The 27,779-nt window shown below is 41.1% G+C and overlaps 1 protein-coding gene across 1 annotated transcript in view; it reads left to right on the top strand.

Moving 5' to 3' along the window:
* Nucleotides 1-27,779, top strand: part of CALCR (calcitonin receptor) — a 142,187-nt gene that overhangs the window by 104,795 nt on the left and 9,613 nt on the right. The window contains exons 8-12 of the mRNA XM_071735244.1: nt 14,652-14,805; nt 19,445-19,505; nt 19,602-19,668; nt 22,213-22,431; nt 27,330-27,371. Coding sequence (XP_071591345.1) covers nt 14,652-14,805; nt 19,445-19,505; nt 19,602-19,668; nt 22,213-22,431; nt 27,330-27,371 — 543 coding nt within the window. The remainder of the gene's footprint in view (nt 1-14,651; nt 14,806-19,444; nt 19,506-19,601; nt 19,669-22,212; nt 22,432-27,329; nt 27,372-27,779) is intronic.

The following is a 27,779-nucleotide window of genomic DNA, read 5'->3' as shown; positions in this document are numbered from 1 at the left end:
CACTTTTGTTCTTTAAAGCCAAATTAGCATGGTTTTGACTCAGCAGTGAATTGCTGTCTAGAGGTGAGGTTAAAAAACTTGGGGCTAGAAGACCTGAGGTTTTCCATTTTTGTTCTGCAGTGAAGTATAGGATGAGGGTACACTCACTGGTTGATCTTGTCTCACATTCTAGATTTTCCTTCCTTATAAAAAAAAATCAGCAAAAAAGGAAATGAGAGGACCAGTTAATATGTTAAAAGTCTCCTGAAATTACTAGACATTGTATTTTTCTATTTTTGTAACATAACAAACATATATAAATATGATTTAGAAAAGAAAATTAAGAGCAAGTTTCTAACATGTCATGAAATTACATGTAGTCTACATATAAGTATATGAAGACTTAAAAGATTTGTGTTAAATATTTACTTTTTCCACCAGGTAGAGTCCCATAATATTTTCATTGGTATGCCAATTAACAGAGCAAATGGAAGCTTTATAGCTTGTTTCTTTTCTACCTCTGCTGCACTCTCTGTTTTATTAATCCATTTAAATATTAGTAATTCTGACTGCCTGTAGTTTGCTGCATTTATCCACTTCACACCTATCCATCTTCTGAGCCTGATTTGTACATAGCTCCTACCTCTAATATATACAGAAACACTGAAGTGTGCAGAAGGAATTTCAGTCACAGATACCCCCTTCTGCAATGCACATATACAGAGATTAAGTTGGTGGTATATATTCAGCAAAATAATAAATGTGTTTCCCCTCCAAAAGCTTCTACTTTTTTCCTACCAGAAGTTTCACAGTAGATTTTAAATATGCAGTGCCATGGGAAAATCCTTACAGTGAATAGATATTTATGAAGATACCAACAAAGCCATATAATTTTGAAAGAAGAAGGTTCTGATAAATAACAAAGAAAAGACAAGGAGGAGCAAAGGGAATTTTATCCCTAACACCAAGACACACATATTCTCCCTGTGATCCAGACATAAAGATATGAGACAATCCAAAGCATCATTTCTATGAGGAGAGACCTTATGGCATCCTTACTCGCATATAGTTTGCTGCAGAGTTAAACTCTTCAATGATCACTCTGCTCTTGCAAAGTGGTAAGTCAAGCCATTTTTTTGAGATATCCTAATTTGATTTTTCACCTTGGATTTTTTCCAGCTCTCTGGTTATATAATTTTCTCTCTTTCTCTCTCTCTCTCTTGGATTTGTCTGGATCTGGAAAGATGGAAGAGAATGATGTGAGCCCAGGTAGCCAGACAAGAGAAGCAGTGGAAAAGGTTCAGGGACACTTGAACAAAAGTAAACAGGACACATGTATGAACATCTATTTACATATACTGAAAAATGTAACATGAACTAATATTTTGCATGGTGTATTTGAGTAGCAACTGCAATAATTACACTATTACTGGAAAAGATTATGTAGGAAGGGTATATTCTATCATGTTCTTAAATGAGACTGACCTGAAGAAGAAGGGCTTTCTATGAACAGCACATTATGTTCTCCATTAAAAAATCTGGAAATATAAATAAAACTCTTGTTGCCTAGTATATTAATTTAGTCTCGCACATCAGATCTTTAATTTTTCATATTTTTGCATTCCATAAGAGTAGTAATTTTAATGCTCTCTGCTGATGAGGTTAAAGGAGGATACAGCTAATGACTGGAGGGTTGACTCTGCTAATGAGAAACTGAATAACTGATCATGTCCATGGGCACTAATATAAATGTGATGTCACATATCAGTAATGGCTCAATAATTAGAAGTTCTTCCAGAAAAGCTGTAAGAGATTTTTATTTTTTATCACTTGCTCTACTGAAGATATCTGTTCTCTTGTTTCTCCAGGCTCTTCTGTAGCCTCTTCACCTTTCATGTAGTAGTTTCACTGCTACAGACTTTAACCTCTCTGCCACACAGTTTATTTATGACTTAATATATGAATACTCTTTGCCCCCTCTTACATGAGTACAGCAGCAAAGCTGGTAAGGGAAAACCCAAAACAATCTACATTTAATTACAAGCACCATGATTTCATTTTCTGAGCAACAACAGATTAGTTCTGGGCTGGACTGAGACTGGCAGAGACCTTTCCCTTGGCAGTATCTGTAACTCAGCTGTTGCTGAGGTGGAAAGTATCTTGGACATCAAGTATGATAGACTGAAGCTTGTTCTTGCCTCATTGTGTGCCCCCTGGATATATTTTCAAGATCCTGAGCTAGGTTACCACTCTAGCTGATGTTCAGCATGCACTCTGTCATAGTCCCTTTCCTTTCCCAAGCCTTTCACTGAAGTTGCTGTCCCTGTGGACATGAGGTGGGATGACAAAGGGCACTCAGTTTATCTGTACCACCCAAAACCCTGGCAAGAAGTAAGCCTTCAGGAGAAACCACTAAGCTGCTTCCCACTCAGTGTTATTAGTGAGACCAAAAGAAAGTGAGGAGAGCACAAAAGCTGGTGTCTGCCAGCATTAAAGTCTTTAAAGCAAGGTTATGGCAGTAGTAGCATAAAAAACCCTAGTGTCCTCACGGACACTAAAACACTATAAATAATCTCACCATTGAAAAATTCAAGGAAAAACCATGACTGCCCAGCTGTATTAGTTTCTCCTGCCTATCACAGTAAAACAGTAGAAATAAAACACTGCTATGTAGGAAGATGAAGATTATTTGAAGAGTAGTAATTGTGATTCATGGAGTTACAATACTGGTGACTTATCCCGTTCTCAAAGGAATGGAGAGGGCATGAGAGCCAAGAAAACAATGGAGATTCACAGCTTTTCAGGGACAGTGTTAATTTTAGAATGGTTTGCCATATAAATGTTAGCTTCTTATCTCTCACTGCTTTCAGTTCCTTCTGATGTAGCCTGGCAGAGCCTGGAGGGGCTTAAAACATGTCTTTCTCAGATGTGAGGTTCATAGCTGATACCAGTGAAGACAAATGGCAAAACTGCTGCCCCATGTGACTTTTTTTACCTCAGTAGTCCCAGCAGTCCCATGGTGCAGATCCCTCTGGAAGCAGCAAAGGTAGAGTTCCACAAAGGAGAAGGATGCTTTGATCCTCTGAATTGTTGCATGTGTTATGTTCAGGGTAGAGCTTCAGGAGGCTCCATTATTGTTACATTAATTTGATTCTTTGCTAATGTAACCATTTCCTGCCACTCTCAAAGCATCTCCCACATCTTTCATCTTTATATATCTGTTCCTCCATCCTGCTTCCACTAGTTTACTTACAGGGATCTCTGCAGCCAGTTTAGCCCCAAAGAGGTGACTCACAACTATTCTAGAGTATCATCTAGACAAAAAAGTAATCAAAGACTGAACTTCTGACAGATTTACTGGTCAATGACTTTGCTTTCATGTCTCTTGAGTCTTCTAGTGTATCTTCTGTATCTTCTTTTCTTGGGAAAGCTGTCATCATCTTGCCTTGGAGCCCTTCATCTAAAGAAAGGTCCAATTGGCTGTTTAAAACATTTCCCTTCTGCTGCCTCAGGTATAGGAGTGACACTTGGTGAGACTGGGACCAGTGTGTATTTGTGAGCTTATAAATCGTGTAAATTATGTGCATTCACAGATTCTATTTGTGCATTGATTTTACTAGGACAAACTGGCTCAGCAGGGTTGGCCTGGAGAAAATGAAATGTATTACTTGCTTTTGTGTAAGTCAAAGAGGGCCATGCCAAGCTCTATTAAAGTCAAAGAGTTTCCAGCAGTTTTGTGTCTCACCACACCATGTTCAGTGACGAAATTCTGGCATTTTTTTGTTCAGCTCCAAATTAAAACAGGGAGCAAGACTTTCTGCTGTGGGTGACTTAATCAAACTCTTTAAGTCGCCCTTTTAATCCTTCTCTTAATTCACCTTTTAATTCACCTTTTAATCTTTCTATATGAAAGGTATAATTCTTTTCTTCCTAACAGCATTTGCTGTCTGGACTTCCCCTCACCTGTCCTGTCCAGCATTGCTAAACCAGACAGACAAGTAAAATGGAGCAGTTTCGGGCAGGATGCACAGGGACTAATCTGCTCTCCAGAGCACAGGCACAGCTGGCATGGGATCAGTGTCCTGTGCCTGTGAACAAAGGGCATGTCACCTTCCTCGGAGGTTCAGAAACATATGCTCACCTTCAAGAGGATAAACTTGGTTTACACTGATTAATTATTTGTAAATGAAGTTTCTGCCAACAGTGAGCTCATGGGCAGTGCCAGGACTGCACTGCACCAATTTTACCCTCACTGAAATGACTGGGTTGCACTGGCATAACTTCTGTAATTCCAAAGTAAATCAGAATCTCTTCTTCCATCTTCGAAAAGATCAAGTCTTCTCTCTCCCACAAAATTCAGTGAGATTACTGCAGACTAAGGAATGCTGTGAATTCAGAACCAGGCAGTAGTCAAAGAAATCTTGCCAATTTCCAGGCTGGAATAACATTTGCATTCATTTTAAGACAAATCTGTCAGGGTCTAAATGGCATGAAACAGAACTGCAATTCCCATCATTTTTCCCATGGTCTTTATATTCTTGTTTATATTCTCAAAACTCTCAAAATAATGGAGGAAACAAAGCACCATGTAATCCTGGTGGTGTCAGATTCGCTGGTCTGATGTGGTGTGCCATGCTCAGAATATGAAGTATGGATGGTTAAAGAACTTTCACAGCATTCATAAATGTCACTTCTGTGATGAGTATTTGGGGTTTATGCACAACAACTGAATCAGAGCTGCAAAGAAGCCAGTCAGTCACTGTCTCCAAGAAAGACCTGAGCTTTCTCAAGTGGGTTATTATGGTTACATTCTCAATGGAAAGGCACCATCAAATTAAAAGCTCCCATCAGGAGGGGAAAAAAGAGGTTTAGGACTCTAAGAATCAGTATCTTTTGGGGGACACTTTTCTTTCTTTGCTTTCATCTTCTTCCCTCTGAAATTATTCTGTCTACATTTCAGTTGCTTGCTCTTCCTTAAAGAAGTATTCTTTAGTACTCTTAAGGTTTCTCAAAAAAAAAATGCAGGATTATGAAAGGAGGGGTGATAACTTCCATGTAGTCCAGTCCCAAGTTATTTCATGTCAGATAACCCAGTCTCTATAAGAACCTATGGATGGTATTTCAGCAGTGTGATCCCTACGTGCCATGTATTATTTAAGTGGTGGAATGCTGTGTCCTCCAAAAACATATTTCTAGAAAGGACTCTTTCCTGACGGATACACTGTTGTCCCAGAGGTGCAGGCATTAGGTCCTGGGGCTTGTTCCCAGATCTTTTCTGCACAGGTGAGGAAGACCTGCATTCTCAGGCACAGCGAGGCTAAATACCCATCACACAGGCCAAAACACAAATTTAAACATCTCTGTGAAAAGCCTGATTAACCTGTCATTCTATCTAATCATTATGTATCAGCAGTGTCTCGCTGTCATACCCTGAAGCCTTTGTGGCTGTGAGAAGTGAGCACTCTCAGGACATCTGTTTTCCAAATTGACAAACTCACAGCATCCCTCGTCTTGCTGTCATTGACTGCACTTCTCCTCCCTGGCAGCAGTGGCTGTTTGCAGCACGTGGAGTTTTTATATGACCCTGTCCTAGGGAAGCACACCCTGGCTGTATGTGCAAAACCAGTTAATCCTGTCCCTATTTGCTAAAATTCATTACATGCCTTCACAACTGCTTCCCAAGGAAGGTGTTCTTATTTTCCCCTCAGAACTGAGATGTCACAGTCCCTGAAAGACTGTTAGGCTGCTGTAGAGTTGTGCTTGACTGAGTTCTGACACTAATTCAATTCTCCATGCTTCACTGAGACTTTTTATTCATTTTTGCCTTTGGTTTCCCTCAAATGGGAGAGGTTTGTGACTTGAAAGTGAAGGTGACCTAAAAATGTGGGTGGGACCTGGGCTGATGATAAATTTCTATCATTTGCACTGTCTCCTATGCATCTCAGAGTCTGAAAGGTGTTTAGATGATACATCATTAGGTCCTAAAAATGCAGCCGTGGAAAAATGTCAAGTAGTGACTTCTTAAATGTCAGATCAACATTTGCTAACATTTGCCTTGTTGGCAGGTTCTGTGCTATGCTGTATGGACATGGCATCCTCCTAATAAACTGCTGTGCTTGCTGCAAAAGGCCTCCCACATGAACAGCACAATTAAGCAGCTGATATTTCTCAGGGTATATAAAGCAATTCTGTTCAGAAATTTTGCTGATGTAGAAGCAACTACTCATTCGAGATAATTCAAATTCGTCTTGAGATTCTTCTCCAAGTTTTCCTGAGCTGGCCTTTAAAAGAGATCTGCCTAAAATGTGAGAAATTTGAGTGGGAATTGGCCAGAAAGAAGATTTTTCAAAATCCCTCAAAAGATGGGCATTTCCAAAAGGAATTCCCCTCTGAAGATCAGTAATGTTATGTTTCCAAAACACAGTATTCTTCCTGCCACAGCTATTTTCCTTATTTGTCTGATGAGATGGCAGTGTTGCCAGTGCAGGCAGCTGTGTCTGACTCCAGGAGACTATTCCCCTGGCTCTAATGCAGGTGGCTAAAACAGGTCAAGAGAATTAAATTCAGAGTGCTCATTGCTCCTCAAGGACTGCTTCAGTCTATGCATCTATGCTGTGAAGGCAGAGGTCCAGCTTAGAAGATCTGAATGCCATTCATGCTATTATATTGTCCTTTGGTGATTGCTGTACAGACCATTTCCAGTCATTACCCAGCCACTCTGCTCCTCTTGAAGGTATTTAAAACCAAACAGAAGTAGCCTGAAACAGAAGAGAAATAAATGAAAGAGCATCCAGGTGTCTTTACAGATGACACCCAAATACACGGGATGGAAGAAGAGACTGTAATGACTTTGAGCAGGAGAAATAAGATAAGAAGCTTGGGCTAGTTATTTATATGGCCTTAACTTTAGTTGACAGAATAAGCTATCAACCAATAGGTCAGTTATGTGGCTGATAAAGCTCCTTTCCTTACCATTTTACTTATTACCCCTGTCAGCAAGTCACCCCAAGAAATGCACTGGAACAGAGCCTGGGTCCATATAGAGGTTAAAATACCCATAAGCATTTGAATTCAGGTATTTCTTACACTTGGGCACTTGTATTGTAGATATGTACAACTGAACAAGTCACCCTATGTACATTTTATAGCTAAAGATAGACAAAGGCACTTTCAGGGCACAGGCCATCTGACTTATTTTAGATATCTCATTTAGCATCATTTTTACTGTAATCTCCATCACCTGGATTGACTTGTTATATTTTGACTACAGGATAGACAGCTTAGGTGTTTATATTTAGGTTCACATATCCCAGTCATACCAGTAGAAAATCCCTGGAGCATTTAACAGAATCACAGAGTGGTTGTATCCAAGTCATCAAAGCAGCATGTAAAAGTGTACTTAGTCAAACCTAGTTAAGTCATGGCACTAAGAAATGCCTTTGCAAGTCTAGATCTTAAACCTCAAACGTAAGGATAAGCACATTTGGCTGTTAGATGCATACTGGCTTGCAGAGTGCATATTCATGAACAACATGAATATATGTTTGAGTAACCTTTGCTCGTCACATCTTCCTGTCCAGTAACTCCTCGTCATGACCCACAGGGTGGGTGCAGCACTGTCACATCTCACAAAGTGAGCACGGCTCCTCAGATGTAGGGGCCAAACCAAGTATCACATCCCACAGAGTGGGTATAGAGTTATGTCCCACAGATTTGGGAAAAGGTAGAGTTCCCCAGAGTGGGGATTGACCCAGGGAGATTCAGACGAGACCCCCTTGCTTTCTGAACTCCTTCAGAGAGGAGCCTGGGTGCTGCTGGACCCAATCCTCCTCCTCATTTTAATCTCTTTTAACAACCCATTTGTCAAGATTAAGTTAGGGAATTCTCTGTGCAATACTCTAGGAGTAAGAATATTACCCAGGAGGTTTGTATAAAAACCACAACTTTACTTAAAAGTGAGAAAGATTATAAAGCGTGTCAGATTACAACAAGCAGAATTCGAAATGATGGTACTTACAAAGCAATGGATTACAAACAGCAGAACTCAGAAAAATGGTACTTTCAAAGCAATGGATTATAATTTAGCAAAACTTAAGGAAACTGACAAAACAACAGGTTACAACTAACAAAACTTAACAAAGCAACAGGTAGTAAAATTTAACAAAGCTAGAAACTATTACTATGATGAGATAAGGTTGGAAACAGAGACACAGAGAGAGAGAGAGAGAAAGAAGAGAGAGGAAGGATATTACTACCCTTAGATCTAGTGATGATCTTGGTAGGAAGTTGTGGTCCTTGGATGACGGACACACATTCAACGTTTTACTTGTGCCTCTTTTATGCCTCCTGACCCCACTGTTTCAGGGGGGGCTTTGGCATATCTTGCACAGCCTGGTGTTCACTTGAGCCCCCTCCACATGGGATGACACAGCAATAACCCTTATTTCTGCACGTGCCCTCCCCAGTGGCTTTACCCGGGGCACACACAAGATGTCACTGCCTCCGCAGCGTGCAGCTCTCCTGCCCCTGTCCCTTATCAAACAAGGACAGTGTCCTGCCTGTCAGGGAGGCCATCAGACAGAGCTCCCCTTGCAAGGACAGTGTTCAGCTTATCAGGATGGCCACTGAAGGAGGGGCTGCTCCTGTGAGAATAGGGCCCTGTCTATCAGGGTGGTTCCCCAAATGAGGGTCTCAAGGAGAGTCCAGATGGCTTATCCAATGAGGCCTCCACCCGAGCACGATGTCCATTTTGTCAGGGTGGCTGTTTTGAGACAAATATTCTTTTCAGGTTTCTACACTCCTTCTCAGTTGTGACAGTGAAGGAAAAATTCCTGGACTGCCAAAGGTGTTACCCCTTTGCATTGGGCATTACCTCTCACCAATGGTAGAAGATGGCAGCAGATGACATGAGCACTCTGTTCCAGTCCAAATGAACAACAGGACAAGTAATTCCTGAAATATTCTTTTAGGCTATCCTGACTGCCCGTTTTCTCCTCCTCAGTGCCCCTCTCTAATGACCTCTCTGCCCTCCTCAATCAGTCAGACTCAGGCTGCAAAACTTCCTCCTGAAAAGCCACAACCCTGAGACGACCTCAGCTCAGAAAACAAGCACATCAGGACCGACAAGGCCACATTTTTCTGTTTCACACCCTGCATGACACATAGAATCATAGAAACATAAAATGGTTTGATTTGGAAGGGACCTTAAAGATCCTCCAACACCTCCACCATGGGCAGGGACACCTCCCACCAGACCAGGTTGCTCACAGCCCCATCCAACCTGGCTTTGAACACTTCCAGGTAAGGGGCAGCCACAACTTCCCCGGGCAACCTGTTCTGTTGTCTCACCACCCTCATAGTAATGAATTTCTTCCTTATATCTTCCAGCTTAAAACCAGTCCCCCTTGTTTTGTCACCACATACACTTGTCAAAAGTCTTTCCTCATCCTTCCCGTAGGCTCCCTTCAGGTACTGGAAGGTCTGTAAGGTCTTCAGGACCTGTAATGTCTCCCCAGAGCCTTCTCTTCTCCAGGATGAACAAGCCCAACTCTCTGAGTCCATCTTCATAGCAAAGGTGTTCCAGCCTTCTGGTCTTCCAGACCCTTCTCTGGATTCACTCCAACCACTCCATGTCCCTCCTGTGCTGGGGGGCTCCAAACTGGACACAAAACTCCAGGTGGGGTCTTATGAGAGCAGAGTAGAGGTGAGGAATCACCTGCCTTGACCTGCTGGCCACACTTTTTTTGATGCAGCCCAGGATACAGTGATTTTCCTGGGATTCAAGCACACATTGCTGGCTCATGTTGAGCTTCTTTATCAACCAACACCCCCAAGACCTTTTCCTCTGGACGGTTCTCAATCCATTCTCTGCCCAGCTTCTATTTGTGTTTTCCAAGGAGCTGGTGGCCACTGGACACTGGCAGTGCTGCATGAGCCGTTGGAACTCCATGGAGCCCTTTGGAGTGCAAAGCTGCGGCCCTAGGAGAGCAATTGCTACAGCAGCCAGGACTCAAGGATGTGCAGATGTAGCCATATATAATTCCCATCCAAAATGCCTGATTTTGGTCTGGCTTCTTCCTTATAGCATAGGCATGGACTCAGATGCTGTTTTAAAAGTATCCCCCGTTGTTTAATTTCGTAGTTTGCTTTCTTGTAACACAAAACCTAGGATTCCTCTGAGCAACTGTGTACATTTTGCTCTGTAAATGGTTTTAAAGTATATTAAAACATTAATCTTAGCTTGAGCTCTTGTGTGCCAGTTTTCTGACTGGAACACTATTTAATGGATGATTCATAGGAGATATATTGTATAATAGTATGTTATGGTATGGAATCCTGATAGCCAGTGATTTACAGCTACAATACTTAGCACTGCCTTCCTCTGAAAGGTCCTTTTATTGCTTATTTGTGCAACATACAGATACTTGGAATTTAAGAATATTGCCATAGAATAGTGTTCTAATAACCAGAAAACAAACAAACAAAGATGTAAGGCAAGACCAGTAATAAAACTTCAACTTTAAAATGTTAAGCATGTCTGAGAATATATTTTATTGCCTTCAAATTGAATTTGAATAAATCATGTTTGGTCTCTGTGGCAAACAGTTCAAACTCTCCCCGAGGACAGCCCTCTGATGCTGTGTGATGGGGAGATTCACAAAGGTGAGGAAGCACCTCACCAACTGATCCTCAGGGAGGTCAAATGCATCATGCACACCAACAGGCTCTCCCTTCCCATGGTTTCCATAGGGTAGGATCTTTGAGTTGGCAGGGAATGGTGTGAAACACAGATCCCTCATTTGCCACCCTAAGTCCCCTCACCCAGAAAAGCACTGCAGGAACAAGGACACCCAGGAATCTGTACAACTTCCCTTTCCTACAGATTAGTCCTCTTATTCTGACTCTATGACTAGGAAAAATTACCTGCTCAAAACCAATTAGCAGTTAGTTTCACGTGACATTTTATTAACATTGCTCAAGATAGAAATCTGGATTTTAAGTAGTCTGAGTGTTTAGGTTTGATTTGCCCTAATGGGTATTGATGGTAATTAATGTTTTCTGTCCATAAGCTATTAACTGGTAACCAAGGAGAGCCTTAATATAAAAATAAGAAGTACATGTGGTGAGGGACTGTTGGATTAGCCAAGCAGGGGGGCATGACAATTACGTTATTGCACAATTGCAGGGTCCTGCGTAGGCAGATGGACCTTCAGGACTCCTTTGACAGGACTGGAACATTACGAGCATTTATAATATCCAAATGTATCCTGCAAAATATCACAGACATCAGCTCTAGCTCCTTCTTGTAAAAGAAGAATGAATTACACTATGTCTTCTCTGTGAAATAGTTCCAGCATCCATTTGAAATGCTTTTATTACATACTGCAGCTGATCTGTTCACAAGAGTTACATGACTCTTAGCAAGATTTGCAAGAGGAAAGAATATAACTGATTGTATTCCTATTGACTTCTTTTGTCCATGAGCAGTTTGCCAGAATTTACAGCCATTTCAGGTTGCTTTCATGAGGCAGGAAAATGAACAATAGTAGAGATTTTAATTTTTTTTCTTGGGTTTTCTTTTGCACATCTGTAAAGACCTTTCCTCAGCTTTTGTGTTTATCAGTGCAGTGATAACTGGTAGCAAAAAGCAGCCTCCTTGCTTGATGATCGGGTCTCTTGCCAGGCTGTATTCTGCCAAAAAAAAGGCCTCATTCTTGGCCATCCTCCCAGAGCTTCAAAGGAGCTTCTTTTTTAGGGGCTTACCTACCCTTGGAGGCTCTCCTGGTAACTGCAGCACCATTTCCCTTGCTACACAGCCACTAGCCTGGGCAGTGGTTACGGGGCTGCACTTGGAAGGATGAGCTATTTCCTTTCAACCTGCCCTGCTCATGAATTAAAACTCCCTCACTTCGGTCACCTGCACACCCACAGGTGGACAGCTCGTGACATTTTACTCTCTTTTGTAATGAAAACGTGCTCTGATTAGTCTTTGAATTCTGGATTTGAGTGCGCTACCTATTGCACAAGACACGTGTTGCTCTCTATAAGTTGCTCCTGAAAGGAGGTTGTAGGGAGGTGAGTCTGGCCTCTTCTCTCAAGTGAATAATGATAGGACCAGAGGAAATGGCCTGAAGTTGCACCAGAGGAGGTTTAGACTAGATATGAGGAAAAAATTCCTTACTGAGATAGTAGTTAGGTGCTGGAATGGGTTGGCCAGGGAGGTGGTAGAGTCACCTGGAGGTATTTGAAAACCATGAAGATGTGAGGCACTTCAGGACATGCTCTAGTGAGCATGGTGATAGAGATATTTTAATTTTTTTATTTATTTATTTTATTTTATATATTTTATTTGGGAGAAGGTATGTTGACAGTTGGACATGGTCCAACCATGTCCAGCCATGGTAATTCTGTGATTCTGTGAAGGACAGAGCTTCTGCCTCAAAGGATTTGCAACAAGACACACTGGACTTCAGCAGAAGACAAAATCCTTACATAATTTTTTTTATCTCAAAGTTGACAATCATTTACTTATCCTGGAAGCGACAGAAGATTTGCTTCTGTATCACCTTCCAGTTTTTTCATAAAACATACTACTTCTACAGTTTTCCCAGCTGTTGTTGGTTATATTTGCTGTGGTTTATTTGCACCAAGCGTGAATCCAGTTCTCATCAGTAACAGTTTCTTTTGTGTATGTTCTCTGATGTAAGAAAACCACTGCTTTTATTGTAGTAAAATACATCCATCACATTTCTTAACCACAGGCAAAACATGCTGCGTTTGCCAATTCATCCAGAGTACAAACTGATATTTGCTGTGGTTTGATTAACACAAATTTAACGTAATTAATCTCAATATATTGCTTGGCTTAAGGTCTTTATGATGTTTCAGATTCATTCTCACATTAATGCGATATGTATCAAAATAGTAATCATACCCACCCCTCATAGTTTGCCAACTGTACTTACTCTTTTAACTTACTGCACAGATAGTTCCTAGATTCCTCAAGAGTCATGAGCTGTCTGCATGGCCATTACTCTAAAACATAGGTGTATGATTTGATTTTTAAAGCCACAAGCAGTAGTTCACATGGAGGGTACAGGAAAGAAAGAAATGTTGAGGAAATGAAGTAAATGATATCTATGTATTTAATTCTCTGACAGAGTGTTTTCTGTGTGTCTTTTTGCTTGAGCTACAGATAAAGGAGGTTGTAGCCAAGTGGGGGTTGGTCTCTTTTCCCAGATGACTTTCAACAAGACAAGAGGGCATGGTCTTAAGTTGTGCCAGGGGAAGTTTAGGTTAGATATTAGAAAGAATTTCTTTACAGAGAGGATGATCAGACATTGGAATGGGCTGCCCAGTGAAGTAGTGGACTCTCCGTCCCTGGAGATATTTAAAAAGAGACTGGATGTGGCACTCAGTGCCATGGTCTGGTAACTGCAGTGGTAGTGGATCAAGGGTTGGACTTGATGATCTCTGAGGTCCCTTCCAACCCAGCCAATTCTATGATTCTATGATAAACATTCCAGCAAAAAGTTAGTTCAAATAGAAGGTGTGTTCACTCAGTTTCTGCTCAGAGTCCCAGTGAGCAGTGCAAAGAGGTGGGAAAGAGAGGCAAGGATACTCCCTAGTCAACTCCATTTTAGTTTGGCAATAGGAAATGGTGAAAGCATCAAGTTAAAATGATGGGTTTGAGGACATACAATGGATTGTGTTGCAGAACTCACTATCTTCAAGGTAGTCCTGTCTGAATCCCCTGTCCTAAGATATCAATAAACCTATATTTCCATGAGCAGCAAGCTGCATAGTAAGTATTGAAACAAAACTAAATGCACATGTTCAGGCAATTACTTTGGGAATTTGGCAGAAAGTGGTGCACTGCATGGCAAGTTTTTCTGGCCCAGAGGGGCAGGATAAGTCCCCCAGATGGATGCAGAATATGCAGTCCTACACCTGCTGAACTGCCAAAATATCCTTAAAGAGTAAATCCTAATTTAATTAGGATTACTTAGTAATTACTTAGTAATCCTAAGTAAATCCTACAGACAACACTTTCACCCCGGGTACTAAGCTTGGAAAACTACAGCAGAAGTTAAACTTCACTGTCTCTGTTCAGCATTACGTAAAGCTGTCTTTAAGTGAAGCTTAAAGGTAAAGCCTCAGTACCCTACCAAAAAAAAAACCCCACTGCCAACAGCACATGCCCTTCCCAAAGGAGTGAGTTTAGAGCTGGGTGCAGTTTAAAGATGAAGGCCTCTGGGCTAGAAGGAAAAGCTGATCAGATCTTTGAAAAGTTCGATCAAAAGCAAGAAAAATGACTTAAAATGGAGCTCTAAGTTACTGTAGTCTTCATAGCCTTTCTTGTACATCTAAAGCAAGTTGCTTATTTCAGATCTAAAGAGCACCAGATTTTGAAGGGGATTTTTTGTTACACGGTACACTCTGGAGTGTGGTTACCATATATTTTTTTCTATTTTGTGAGGGCAGTTTGTTCTGTTCATCTCATTTATAAAAGTTTAAAATCCCTGTCACTGATAGGTACTGAACAAACCCAGGAAGAGCTGGGGATTTTTGATCCACTTTGCTTTCCTATAGCGTAAAAGTAACATTTGTCTTTTCCTGCTTAAATGAAAAATGATGGGAAAATGTGTGACATTATCTCATTTGCTTAACAGGTAAGCTGTAAAGTGCTGCAATTCTTTCACCAGTACATGCTGGGCTGCAACTACTTCTGGATGCTCTGTGAAGGCATTTATCTTCATACACTGATTGTGGTCGCAGTGTTTGCTGAGGAGCAGCGTTTGCACTGGTATTACCTCTTGGGATGGGGTATGTATGTCATAATTTGTAGCAAGTTGTCAAATTCTTTCAGATATTTGAATCATTATAGCTCTTAGACACCTGAATTGTTGCAATTATACCACTAGATCATAGCTTAATATTGTTTGTGGTTTGAGTGTGTTTATATTAATGGGCTAGAGACTTAAAAAAAACAGCAGGAGTTACTATCTATTGTTTGTTGCATCTTGGGATTTGCTGAAAGCAATGCTTAAGTTTTGTTAAACAAAGCTTTGGGAGAGAAATAGATTTCTCTCCAAGTACATCTCTCGTGAACGAAACTTGTTTATTTTTGTCACTTCATATGCAAAATTTTAATCCATGACAGTACCTGTAAAAGTGCATTTACTCTGGAATTGAATGAAAAGAAGGAATATCAGTATTTGTGTCTCTCAAGCTGATAAAACACAGCACACAGAAAGAAAAATCAGAATTTGTCTGGAACTGAATCCAGTATCAGACATACTTTGGCAGATATTGTTTTAAAGGAGAAGATACAATTTCTACCTACACAAGAGTAGATAACTGCTCTGCTCTCAGGGCTGAGGTAACACAACCAATACATCACAGTGCAGCACAGTCTTTCACATTTAAATCACAATTTTAAATCCTATCCACATCAGTGTCATCAGAAAGTCATTATCAAGACCTTTTTCCCAGTTTGGGAACCATGAATTTGCCTTCATTCCAGTTTCTGGTGAGCCACTCCCAGTATCTTGAAGTCACTGGTACAGTAAATGATGGACTTTTGTCTGCACTTAGACACTTGCATTCATCTCTTGGAATCTCAGTCTGAGGCAGATAGAATTTACTCTATATTAGGAGTAGGTGCTCTTTGGAGATGTTATACTTGTTCAACATTATTTTGTTTTCAGCAGGTAAATAAAAAATAGCCCTACTACTTACAGAGAAAAATTAGGAATTAATTAGATTGGAGAAAAATGACCTAATTCTTAATGTTCTGAAGAATTTTCAAACATCAACTTCAACCACTAGCTAGGCATCCATTATGAGGTCCTAAATAGGCAGCTACTTCCAAGTGGAAAGTTGTTCTTCCCCTATTTGGATTTTCATTTAAGAGCCTGATAACTTATTTCCTATTATAGTACAAGAGTTAGTGCTCATTGGATACCTACATTAGATCATTAGATGCCTAGAAAACTAGCTTGATTTTCTAGTTTATACAGGTTGTGGTGCCAGGTAATGGCTTCCAGACATGTAAAAACTCTTTTTTCTTTTTTTTTTTTTTTTTTTTTTTTTTTTTTTTTTAATGAGAATCCCTTCCTGTACTCATTTTTCTTTTAAGAATGGCATCTTCTCAGAGCTTTCCTGAGAAGCCAGAGACTTTTCATGGTCTTGGAATAGAAACTATGTAGAAGATCAGCTCTCTTAAATGAAGATAACCTTTAACCTTCCTGCAGAGCCCTAACATGAAGGTTTCTGGACTCTCTGTGTAACCAAATAGCTGAGCCCTCTTGGAGCAAGCAACTGTGCTATCACAAAGTTTTCATAATTCAGAATATCTGGATATGTAGATACTGATAGGGCTTTGCCTTTGAAATGGTAGCCTTATGTGAAGAGTAATTTAAAATATTTCCTTGCCATTTTCATGTCTTGCAGCATAAGTCTTCCCAAAATACTGTCATCCCATATCCAATTCTGAGGGAGGAAAATGGTCATAAACATTTTTTTTTCAGGGGACATTCAATTTAGGCAGTGCAATGTAATGCAACTGGGACAGTTTGCCTGCAGTGAAAGCTTATGAGGGCTATGATACTGCCAAGAAGAGCACTAGCATCGTGGTGGGTAATTCAGTAAAGTTATCTGATGAGATCCTCATCAGTGTCTGCAGCACTGTCCAAAAATTAATAGAATGGTTGTAACAGGGTGATGATATCTTGAGAAGGAAAGGGTTAATAAAAGTGCATACAGCTCTTTAATTATGAAGTCCGCAGCTTTTTTAATGAAACCAGATGAATATTCCAAAAAAAAGTTATCATTAACATGGGAGAAATTATTAATAAGAAAATGATATAATTAGGATTGTCTGGCAACCAGACACCCCACCCATCTACCCCCAAATAAGTCTGAATAAATCAGCATAATTCCACTGGTTCCAGAAGCAGTAGTCACACAGCCTAAACTTTAAACATCCAGCTGTGTTAATCAGTGGACAGAGAGACATTTTTCCAAAGGGCAATGCAAAGCAGCCAGAGCAGGTTGTGTTCTCAAATTATAGTTCAAAAGATCAAGGTAAATGTATAACACAAGATGAATATAGTCATTATTCATTGTTATAACTAATCCCTATGCAAGAAGATGCAGATTATTTTATTTGGAAAAACCGCTAATGATGTAAAATAGCTTTAAAGGAAAAATAAAAATCTGACCAAATACAAAATACTTCTGTAAAAGGTTTAAGATAATTGAATGGAATCTGACGTGGACAGATATATTTCCAGGCTGTTGCCTTTATATGACCCCTACTCTGGGAACTGCTGTTGCCAATGTGGTTTTTCATTTGTTATTGTTTCACTGGGCCAGGAAATTACCCTTCTGCAGAGCAAGAAAACAGTATCAAATATGTGCATCCTGCTACAGTCCACTCTCACTGCTCCAGGCAGCTCCGTCCACAGAAAAGTGAAAAAGGAATTGTTTATTTGGACGCTGCTGAAACATTGCCTTCCAAATACAACTGGAAATACCATTAAGCATAATTTCCAGTTTGTGCCATAATAGACCTGGCATGTCTGTCTGACCTTTTCCTGAGATGGCTGGGGTGAGACTTCTTCTTTATTGCTGGATGCTCACCACGTGTAGGTGGGATCATCCCTGGAGTGATGGGTGTTGTGGCACCAAAACACAACAGACCTTGATGCTCCACTCCTCATTGACTCCGCGCCTCCCTTTTGGCCCTTTCCAAGGGAAGAGCAACTTCCAGCCAACCTGCACCTGGAACTTTGAGCTGCAGTCATGAGCTTCTTACCCTCTAATGAAAACTTTCCATCACATTCTTCAGATCTGCTTGTCAGTTTGTTGAGACAAACATTCTAGGCTAATGCATTTAGCAGAAGTAAAAGGTCCCTTGGCATAATGTGGGTTGGTGAAAAAACTAGAATAGGCTTAATGAAGTAGTAATAATGATGATGATGATGGTGAACCACACACAAATATGCGAATACGGGACCAACGGGTGCCTGAGTCCAGGCTCTCGGTGGCCGTCCCCATGAGCCTTGGAGCGGCCAGGAGCAGAGGGGGCTGTGACAAGAGAGCGGAGCCCACCCGCGGCAGCGAGACCCGGGGGGGGCCGTTTCGCACCCACAGTGCTGTGATTGGTCCATTGGGGTCACATGACCGCTCCCCCCGGGTCACCGCCACAACCACAGCGCCCGGGCCCCGGGGTCAGCAGGGCAGGCAGCGGGGGGTCAGGGGTAGGCAGCGGGGCGGGGTGAGGCAGCAGGGCAGGGAAAGACAGCGGGGCAGGGAGAGGCAGCAGGGCAGGTGAGGCAGCGGGGCAGGGGTAGGCAGCGGGGCAGGGAGAGGCAGCAGGGCAGGTGAGGCAGCAGGTCAGGGGGAGGCAGCAGGTCAGGGAGAGGCATCAGGGCCCGGGGGGAGGCAGCAAGGCAGGGGGAGGCAGCGGGGCAGGGGGAGGCAGCAGGACAGGGAGAGACAGCAGGGCAGGGTGAGGCAGGTGGGGCAGCAGGGCAGGGGGAGGCAGCAGGGCAGGGTGAGACAGCAGTGCCTGGGGACAGCAGGTCAGGGGAGGCAGTGGGGCAGGGAGAGGCAGCAGGGCAGGGGGATGCAGCAGTGCCTGGGGGCAGCAGGGTAGGGGGAGGCAGAAGGGTAGGGGGAGGCAGAAAGGCAGGGGGAGGCAGAAGGGCAGGGGGAGGCAGCAGGAGGTGTTATCCTGGGCATCTCGAAATAGGACAGGCCCCTTAAAAATGGCATTTTGGTCGTTTTTTTTTAACAAGACTTGCCCAGACTTCATCAATTTCCAAGTCAAAAGGAGGATTTTCTCAAGCTGCCGATCCCATAAACTCATCCTGGCATTGGAAGCTCCTTTCTTTCTGTTCCAAGGTTTTTTTGTTGCAATCCCATACATCATCACCCTAAATGAAATGGCTTCAAATATTTTCTCTCACTTTAGGCTCCCAAAGAGCAACTCCTCACTCTGCTGTTTATTGCTCCATAGTCTGGCAGGAGCATTACTGTGCTTCTTTCCTGCTCCAGTGATTTCCATGGCTTTAACCAGTGTCCCTGCTTTTCCAAGGGAATACTCCCCTGAGAACTGAGTGATCCCTGCCTCCTTCTCATGCTGCCTGCTCAGCCCCTTCCCTGCACAGGTCACAGCAGCAGAGCGGACCTGGCAGGAGCCATGTGGTGACCCTGGAGAGCACGGCCTGTGGACTTTGCTGCTCCTGCGGGCCTGCCTTGAGCCTCATTGCCTGTTGCATCTCACAAGGGAGGTAATGCAAGGCCCCCTGAGTGAAATGGGATTGCAGTTCTTTCCTGAAAGCTGTGATTTCACATACATGTGTTTTATGGGCACAAGACATTATTAGTATGTGTGACAGATGAAACTGAAGCTAAAAAAAATACCAAGACTGAGATATCAATTTAATCATTTCAGGGTTCCCTTTAGTGCCAGCATCTATTCATGCTGTTGCAAGAGCCAAATACTTCAATGACAAGTGAGTAGCATGGCTGCTTTTTGAACTTATCATTATTTAATTGTATTACATCTTATGCGAGGTAATAATAAATATAATGGTGTGTTTCTCCTCCAGCTGCTGGATGAGTGTTGACACGCACTTGCTTTATATTGTTCATGGACCTGTAATGGCAGCTTTATTGGTAAGAATTTTATTTGCTCTCAACAGTTTAATATTTTTTTTAGAAATGATGCTAACCTGTACAGAATAGAAGTTTCTGTACTTTAAAAGTGTTTTGGTCAAAACTCAGCAGTAGCTAGAGATTTTCTCTTCAGGTTCTCTCTACTTTTCAAAAGCAAGGCCTGTAAAGGGATATCCCAGTAAAGAATCAGATTTTGGGGCACACAGGGTCACTAACTGCAAGTGAAAATCAGAGTGGCCACTCCCTGCCAGTATAACTTATTTGTGATTGAATTGCTGCATTTGCATGGCACTGATGTGGCATTTAGCTATGCCTTAGCTGGTGTAAGCTGGTCCTTCAGCACAGGTTTTACTGGTTACAGAACTGATATGGCCCAAAGATAGGGAGCTACCCTAGCCCAGGGAAGGGACTGGTCTGGGCTGTTGGTGTAAAAGAACAACATTCAGAGTGCAGCTCAGAAATGTGTCTACATATACCATGTTATATGCCAGTGGTGCCATTCAGCATGGTAAATGCTGACCTTCCTGAAAGGTGCAGAAAGGGTTTTATTCAGACCAAGCACCAGGCTCATCTAAATGTGTCACCCAAGATGCACTTTCAGCTTTTGTGCTGCTTCTTTCTTGCTTGTAAAGATCTGCACAGATGTACCTGCAGCAGTTACATGAAGATCAAACAGTAGGGCAATGCATACTGGGGACACTTTTGAAAGAAGAAACACGTTGTCTGATAGCTGAAAAACCTTAAAATCTTTTTGTCCCTTCTTGAGAAGCATTCTTGCACATAAGCAATGTGAAAAATCCCATTCGTCCCTGCCACAGAGGTAGTTTGCTTTCCTATAGAATCCATATCCATTGTGAGTTTACAGGTTCACCCTTGAGTGCTTCTGCTGTTGTAATGCCAACTATCTTCTAGGAGAGGCCTTTCAACCTTTATTTTTATCACCATGCTCTGAGTCTGTACATCATGGCCACAAAGGAAAAAGAAGGGACCCTTGTTTTGGAAAGAAGCAATCTGTAACTGTTTTCAAAAGCAGGCACTATGATTTCTGGCCTGTGCTAATCCCGTTTTCAGTCTTCTTTTTCTTGTCAAGGTGTCAGAGTCTGTACAATTTCCTGCATTATTTGCTACAAAAATCTTACAGAGACAGTCTGACTCAGAAGAGCTGAAGATTTTTACCTTTGTAAAGTCTTTTTTTTTTTTTTCTAGTTTTTACAGTTACTTCCAGAAATTCTAGAAGTGAAGATTAAGTGAGTGAAGTCAGAGGAGGGTGGAGGTCAAGGTTTAGATTAAATGCTGAACGGGATCTCAGAAGTAATTTTTTATTCCTTTTTTCCAGTAGAGCACAAATGCAAAACAGTTGAAAGGTCTTCAAGTAGTTAAGAAGTGATGAAATGCTTTACTAAAGCTTACTGAATCATGTTTTATAATTCTGAAAGATTCAACTGAAATTTCTTTTATATCTATGGAATTTGGGCTATTTAAATATTCATGTAAGTTATGCAGCTTACATACTGATTTTAAAAAAGTCATCTGAAAAAAAGCCAATGATGTTCAGAAGCATAGTGCCTGATATCATTGTAACTGAGTGAGAAGGAGTGATCTGGGTACACTGGAAAAGAAAGAAGGCCTGTGATACCTTGGATGTCCTTAGGGTACCCTCTGGACTTATCAGTCTGGATCTGCCCTTCCTTTTCCTTTGTCAGTTCTCAGCACACCCCACCAGGAGCTCTCTGGGAAGGAGGATCAAGAGCACGTGTCCGTATGACAGTCCCACATAGCTACAATCAGATTTCCAGAAATGATTGAGATGCTGAGCTACTCAAGCTCTAGGAGTAATAGAGCAGTATCAGTATGTTGAGGCATAGCTGAACATAAGTGCCAAGAGCAAAACTCTCAAATGTTTGGTATTCTGCCCTGAGCCAGGACATGTTCATTTTTAGCAGTGGGTAGTGCACCATGGGGTCCATGCAGTCTGGTGGAGTCAAGGAGTACCCTGGGTATTTCTCAGAAGCAGTTTTTCCTCCCTGCTCATACACAAGCCTGAAGCATTGGCCTATGTAAAATGGACCATCTTAATCAGAGAAATCATGTGCCCCCATAGGTCCTAGGTTTTATCTCACCTAGCTGCAGACATCTTTTGAAACAAGACACCTAGGTGATCTTCAGATTCAGAAGAGATACGTGGTTACTTCTAGGGGTCAATTCATCCATATTTAAACTTCAGGCATGAAGATGAGATTAATTATTCCCTTGACGTCCTAAATTTGCCCACATCAGTGTCAAAACATCCACTGCTCCCTGGAATTGATCCCTGCCTGCTTGAAACATGCAGGCTTCCTCAAGGAAGCGTGTCCAGCAGCTTAACATTTCTTATATGAAGACATTCTAAGTACTTTCCAAGGCCTGATTCCCAAGCAGTTGCTCATTATAAGCTAGGATAAAGCTAGGAAGTTACATGTTTCTGCCATTTATGTGGTCTGTATTTTTATTTTGAACACCTATTTAACTTGAATGCTTTCACCTCAAATGGCTTTGCTTTTGCAGGTCAATTTTTTCTTTCTGCTTAACATCGTTCGAGTTTTGGTGACAAAGCTAAGAGATACCCACCGTGCTGAGTCCAACATGTACATGAAAGCTGTCAGAGCCACTTTAATCCTGGTGCCCTTACTAGGAATCCAGTTTGTTATTATTCCCTGGAGACCAGAAAACCGACTTGCTGGAGAAATATACGATTACATCATGCATATATTAATGCATTACCAGGTATGTTATATCGTAGCAACTTTAATTTTTAATTTAGCCTAATACATTGTTGCCAGGTGTTTTACCCTGAAACTGAGCATGACTGTGGTTTTCCATTTCTTTTCCAACCACTTTCATTTTGTTGGATAACCTGTCTTTGCAAAAGTAGCACCACTGCATTAAGAACAATGCCAAGATAGAAGAAACAATAAAAAATGTAGCAAAAATTCTCAGCTGGCACTATTTCTAAACTAAGGACGAAAAAGTGAAACTACAGGGGGTTCTTATCTTCAAAGCATTCTGTTGAAGTGCTCAAATTTTCTGAAACTGATACTGTGAGGTTAATATTAAAACTAGCTGTGTATGCAAACTTTTGTACAGAGGGAATGCCATTGCACAGAATAAGAGACTGAGATGATGAGGCTTTACTGGGAAGCACAGTATTTTTTTTAGGCATATTAAATTAAAATATAGACTGAAATTTTTATTTCATAAATGCCTTGAATATATGGCATCATTCAGTAAGTCTGGTTTTTAAGTGATTTTAAATGCTTGCTTGTCTGGTTTACTGACTGTAATATATCCAGTCCTCTAATTGACTAGGAAAGGCAGACTTCCAATGCATTTGTGAGTAACAGTCAACAGGGGTGAGTACAGTGACCCACTTCTTGTTTCCTTTCATACAGAAGCTAAGTGCATAAATTACTTTAATGTAATGTAGGAAAACAGCTTAAAAAATATCAGTGGTGCTTTGTTCCTTAAATGAAGTAATAAATAATGCTACCAAGATCTATGCATCCTGTCATCTTAGATTATATTTTCTGCTTATTGCCCTTGTCCCTTCAAAACTGTGGCTGTGCGTGCTACTGCGTGCATAGGCTAACCAAAGGTATAGATCTATTTTTGTACTGTATGCCATCTTATATTACAGTTCTGCTTAAAAGAAATGAAAGTCTACTTCTTCTACTGCTACCTGTGTTGTCACTCCTCCAGTCTTAAGGGCTATAATGGAGTATCTCAAAATACACTTTCTGGGGACAGGTTACTTACAGTTTTAGGAAGTAAGGATAAAATAGAATGTTACAATAATAATTTTACTCTGAAAACAACTTCCAAATCCCATGCAGTTTTGACAGCTACAAAAAGATAATAAAAAAAAAAAACAACAAAAAAACAAAAAAAAAACCCAAACAAAGTCTCATGAAACTTTTGTATCAATTGATGGGATTAGATGAGGAAGGGGTTGAAGTAAGCCAAGTTTCATCTCCAGTGGGTTCCTCCTGTCTCAGGAATAGGAGTCTCTCCATGGCTTGTTGACTTGTTGACCCCTAGTTGCCCTCTGCCAACACATTTTGTGCTGTTTCAGCAGCAGGGGTGATTCTGGAGACACTATCTTGGGCACAGGGTGAGGCCTGCCCATGCATGTGCTCATTTTCTTCTAGGACTGATTATGCAATTAGCAGGTGCTGTATTTTCTTATGTAACAGCTATATTTCCCTGCTAGCTGTTGCACTCTCATGAGTTTCAGAGCAGTCTGCCTCTCCATTTCTGCATCCTGTGTCATGTCAGTCATATAGAAGTAGGCATCATGGGTTCAATTATATTTTTTTTGCTGGAAAAGATAATAGAGTCTCCATTTCTGCACTGGTTAAATGTTTAATTTTTAATGCCTTTTCTAGAACAGAGAGATGGTTTTTCAGTGGCACATCACTGCTTTAAGTGAACACAGTGGTTTGATATATCAGCTACATCCTTCATGTACACAGAAATGGTGCAAACAAATGCTGCATTCTATTGTAAATATCAGAGGACTAACGATGATGAATGAGAGAGAATTTGTTCCCACAATAAACTGTGTAATGGTCTCAGAGAATGATTTTCCAGTTGAAAAACAACATGTCAAGGTGTTACAAGCTTAGGTTTCCTCTGTTGGAGTCACTTAAAAATAGCAGAAGCCAGTCTGGTTTCGAACAACCCTGATCTTTTTGCAGTACTCTCATCAATGCTCACTGTTTTAAGTACAAGTGTTTGGGTTTTTTTAAATTATGAGCAACCATGAGCAACTCACAAGCAGTGTACATCCACCTCCCCTGTATTAGCTTGTGTCTGTTTCATGACATTGATTAGATGCTACCTTGATGATCTGTAGAGTGGATGGGTAAATGACCAAAAAAAAAAGAAGACTGGATTTTGTGCTGCAAATATGAATGTATGTAGTTTTCCAGCCCAGCCTCCCATGGATCCTGTAAGAGATTGGTATCTGCCCTCACCATCACCAATGTCATCTCTTCGGTCTCCAGACTGGACTGAAATGAAGACTGCAACAGCCAAAAAAAAAAAAAAAAAAAAAGAGATATTTCAGCCCTTGAGTGGCATAACTTATGCACTGCGTGGGATGCTGTAGGTGTATTGCTGAACACACAGAAATTTATTATATGGCTCATAAATGCAAACGTTTGCACTCCAGAACAACCAGTGAGCTGCAGGTTTTCTGACTTCCAAAAGCCTGTTGGAAGATGCTGAAAGCACGTGAAAGATTCAGTCTTTCTTAAGGTTTAAAATCTGCAGATTTTTTTGTATCTGAAGATAACAATAGTACTCTGAACTATAGGCAAAACTTTGTGTATAAAATGGAAGAAATAGAAATAGAAATAGTATCAATAGAACTCTAGATGGTGGAATGCAGAGAGGCATTGCTGGTGGGAGAAGAGCAATGAGACTCAAGAAAATAATTTCTTCATCCAGAAGATGTACAACATCCATGGTCTCAAGATAACAGAATCACAGAATCATGGAATAATTTGGGCTAGAAGTGACCTCTAAGGGTCATCTAGTTCAGTCCCTCTGCAGCAAGCAGGGACATTCCTGAAATACATCAGGTTGCTGAAAGCCTTGCCAAGCCTCCCCTTGAATATCACCAGGGATGAGGCCTCAACTGCCTGCCTGGGAAACCTGTCCCATTTTTCCACTGCTTTCATGGTAAAGAACTTTTTCCTAACAAGGAGCCAGATATGGTCTTTGCTTATTCCAGACCAGAAAAGCAACTGAAGGGATATGAGGCATCACCACAGCTTCCTCTTTAGCTTTTCTGTCAGATGTTGTCTGGATAAACATTATTTAAGGGAACCACACCCTCCAACAAAAGAAAGTAGAGCAATTGCAGGATGTAGCAGAGGAATTCAAATACCACAAGGGAACTGAAAGGGACAATGGCTTCACTTCAATAGTAGAGGTTCAAGTTTCTGCCTTTAGGTGAACTGTAGTTCTCAATTTCTCCCCATACACTCTCACTGAAGAAGGAAGTCAGAAAATTTTCTCCATTTCTTTCTCTCATCCTGGCTTTTGTATTTGCCATGCCTCACAAGGGTCATCCATCAAGCATCTCTCCTCCCAGAGAAGATCCAGTTCTGTCTCATTTGCCATAGCTGCTGACTGCAGTTAATAAAAACACACTTGGGAAAAATAGTGAGACCCCTTCTGTAACCATGTACCATGCAGTTCAACAGCAGATGTTTTGCAAGACTCTGCAAATTAATGTAGCACATGCAGCACAGGAGAATAAACAGTATAGGATACAAGGAAGTGAGGTGTTTTCTCCCCTGGCATAAATTTTTTATTTTAGAATCTGACATCTGACAAAGTCCTGCTTTAGAGGCATGAGGCCTTTGTTGACTTTGTGGTGTTTCTCAGGCCAGAGCTTATGCACCAACTATTTGGCATTGCGTATTGTATACTGGGATTTGAGTTTCTGAGAACACTCACTGTTATTCCAAACCATGAAAAGAAACTTTTTCTCACTATGTCTACCCTTCCTCCTCCTCTCACATGCTTTTCTATGTTCCTATTTGAAGTCATGTCAAATTACACATTGCACATTAGAGAAAATTTATTGCAGTAAAGTAATTGCCAAAATTCCAGTGGTCAGCATCTTTTCAAACAAGCCTGTGTATTCCTAATACATAAGGATTTTTTTAAACATTTGTTTCTTACTGTACATTTGTGGACCAAAATACACACTTAAGAGTCCAAGACATTTTGCAGTGTTAGCTACAATTTAACTGGTAATCTGTTGAACTGGGGTTTATGAAAAAGATACAGCTGCAAATCTCTTCAAAGCAATCCCTGGGAATACAAGCTACTGAATTGCCTTTTCCCTAACAGTTTCACAAAATGCCACACTTTCAATTTATAAGCAATAAATAAGTAAAGTAATTAAGCAATTTTAAATGAAGGCATTTGGCTCCCAGTGGTGCTGTGTAATGCTGTTTTAATAAGAGCAAATGTTTTAAAACGTGGATCAGTCACTACATGACTCTATATGGCAGATCCTGTGTGTGTAGGTCTTTTTTCTTTTTTCTGACCACTTATACCTCTTTGCACATCCTCTCCATCCATCATGGTGCCCCAAGTACAGGTTCACTTAATCCTGGCATACCATTCACTTTAAAGCCTTCCTGGGGCAGCTGAATTCTCCTTGGATGATACTTTTAACTGGTTAGCTGCCCCTGACAAATGAGTGGCAGCATGTAGGACACAATTCCTCTCTTCAGAGACAGCTCTTCAGAACAGTCAGCAGCAGTGTGATTGTCCACTGTAAGGGAAATATCTGCATCTACCTTATATACCAGTTAATTTTCCTTTTCTAAGCCTCTTGTACAAAAATAACTTCACAGCCAAAATTGATAATCTATAAATGCTGTCAGTGTAGAAGAAAATGGTAAAACATGTTGAAAAGGCAAAAATCAATGTAATACTGTAACTGTGAAAGGGGGCAGGGGGGAGTTAGATGAGGAGTCTGTGATGCAGAGGAAGTGGACTAATGTTTTTGTCTTGTATCCACCACATCAAAATTCCCAAACATCACCAAAATAAATTTATATATTCTGATCTCTAAACTCTTTTCTTTTTCTTTCTCTTAGGGTTTACTTGTAGCAACTATATTCTGCTTCTTCAATGGTGAGGTAAGCATGTAAAACACTGCAAATGAACAGGACTTGAAAAATAGTTACTGCATTGTTCATTAAGACAGAAATGGACCTTATTGCACTACAGACTTTGTAACCACATGAAGTCACTTTTTACTGCCTAAGTACAAACAGCAGTGTACATTTTTGAAAGCTCCATCTGGAGTGTCCTGAATACCTCTGACCAGGTGATGCAGGAGTCTTACCATGACAAAGCAGATGGCACCAAATGAGGTACAGACACAGGACTCTCCCCTCTGCCATCCACAATGTTGAGACAGAGGTCTAAATAAAATAGGAAAATGCTCTACTTCCCTTCCTGACCTAGGAAAGTGGGAAGGACCACAATGCCACAACGGAAGCAGTGGAGATCTTGCAGGAGTCTGTCCTGAAGAGCCATGTGCT

Source organism: Heliangelus exortis, chromosome 2, assembly GCF_036169615.1.
Source record: "Heliangelus exortis chromosome 2, bHelExo1.hap1, whole genome shotgun sequence".
NCBI classification, from domain to species: Eukaryota; Metazoa; Chordata; class Aves; order Apodiformes; family Trochilidae; genus Heliangelus; species Heliangelus exortis.
The sequence above is the reverse complement of the archived record's forward strand: the minus strand, read 5'-3'. Positions and strand labels throughout refer to the sequence as shown.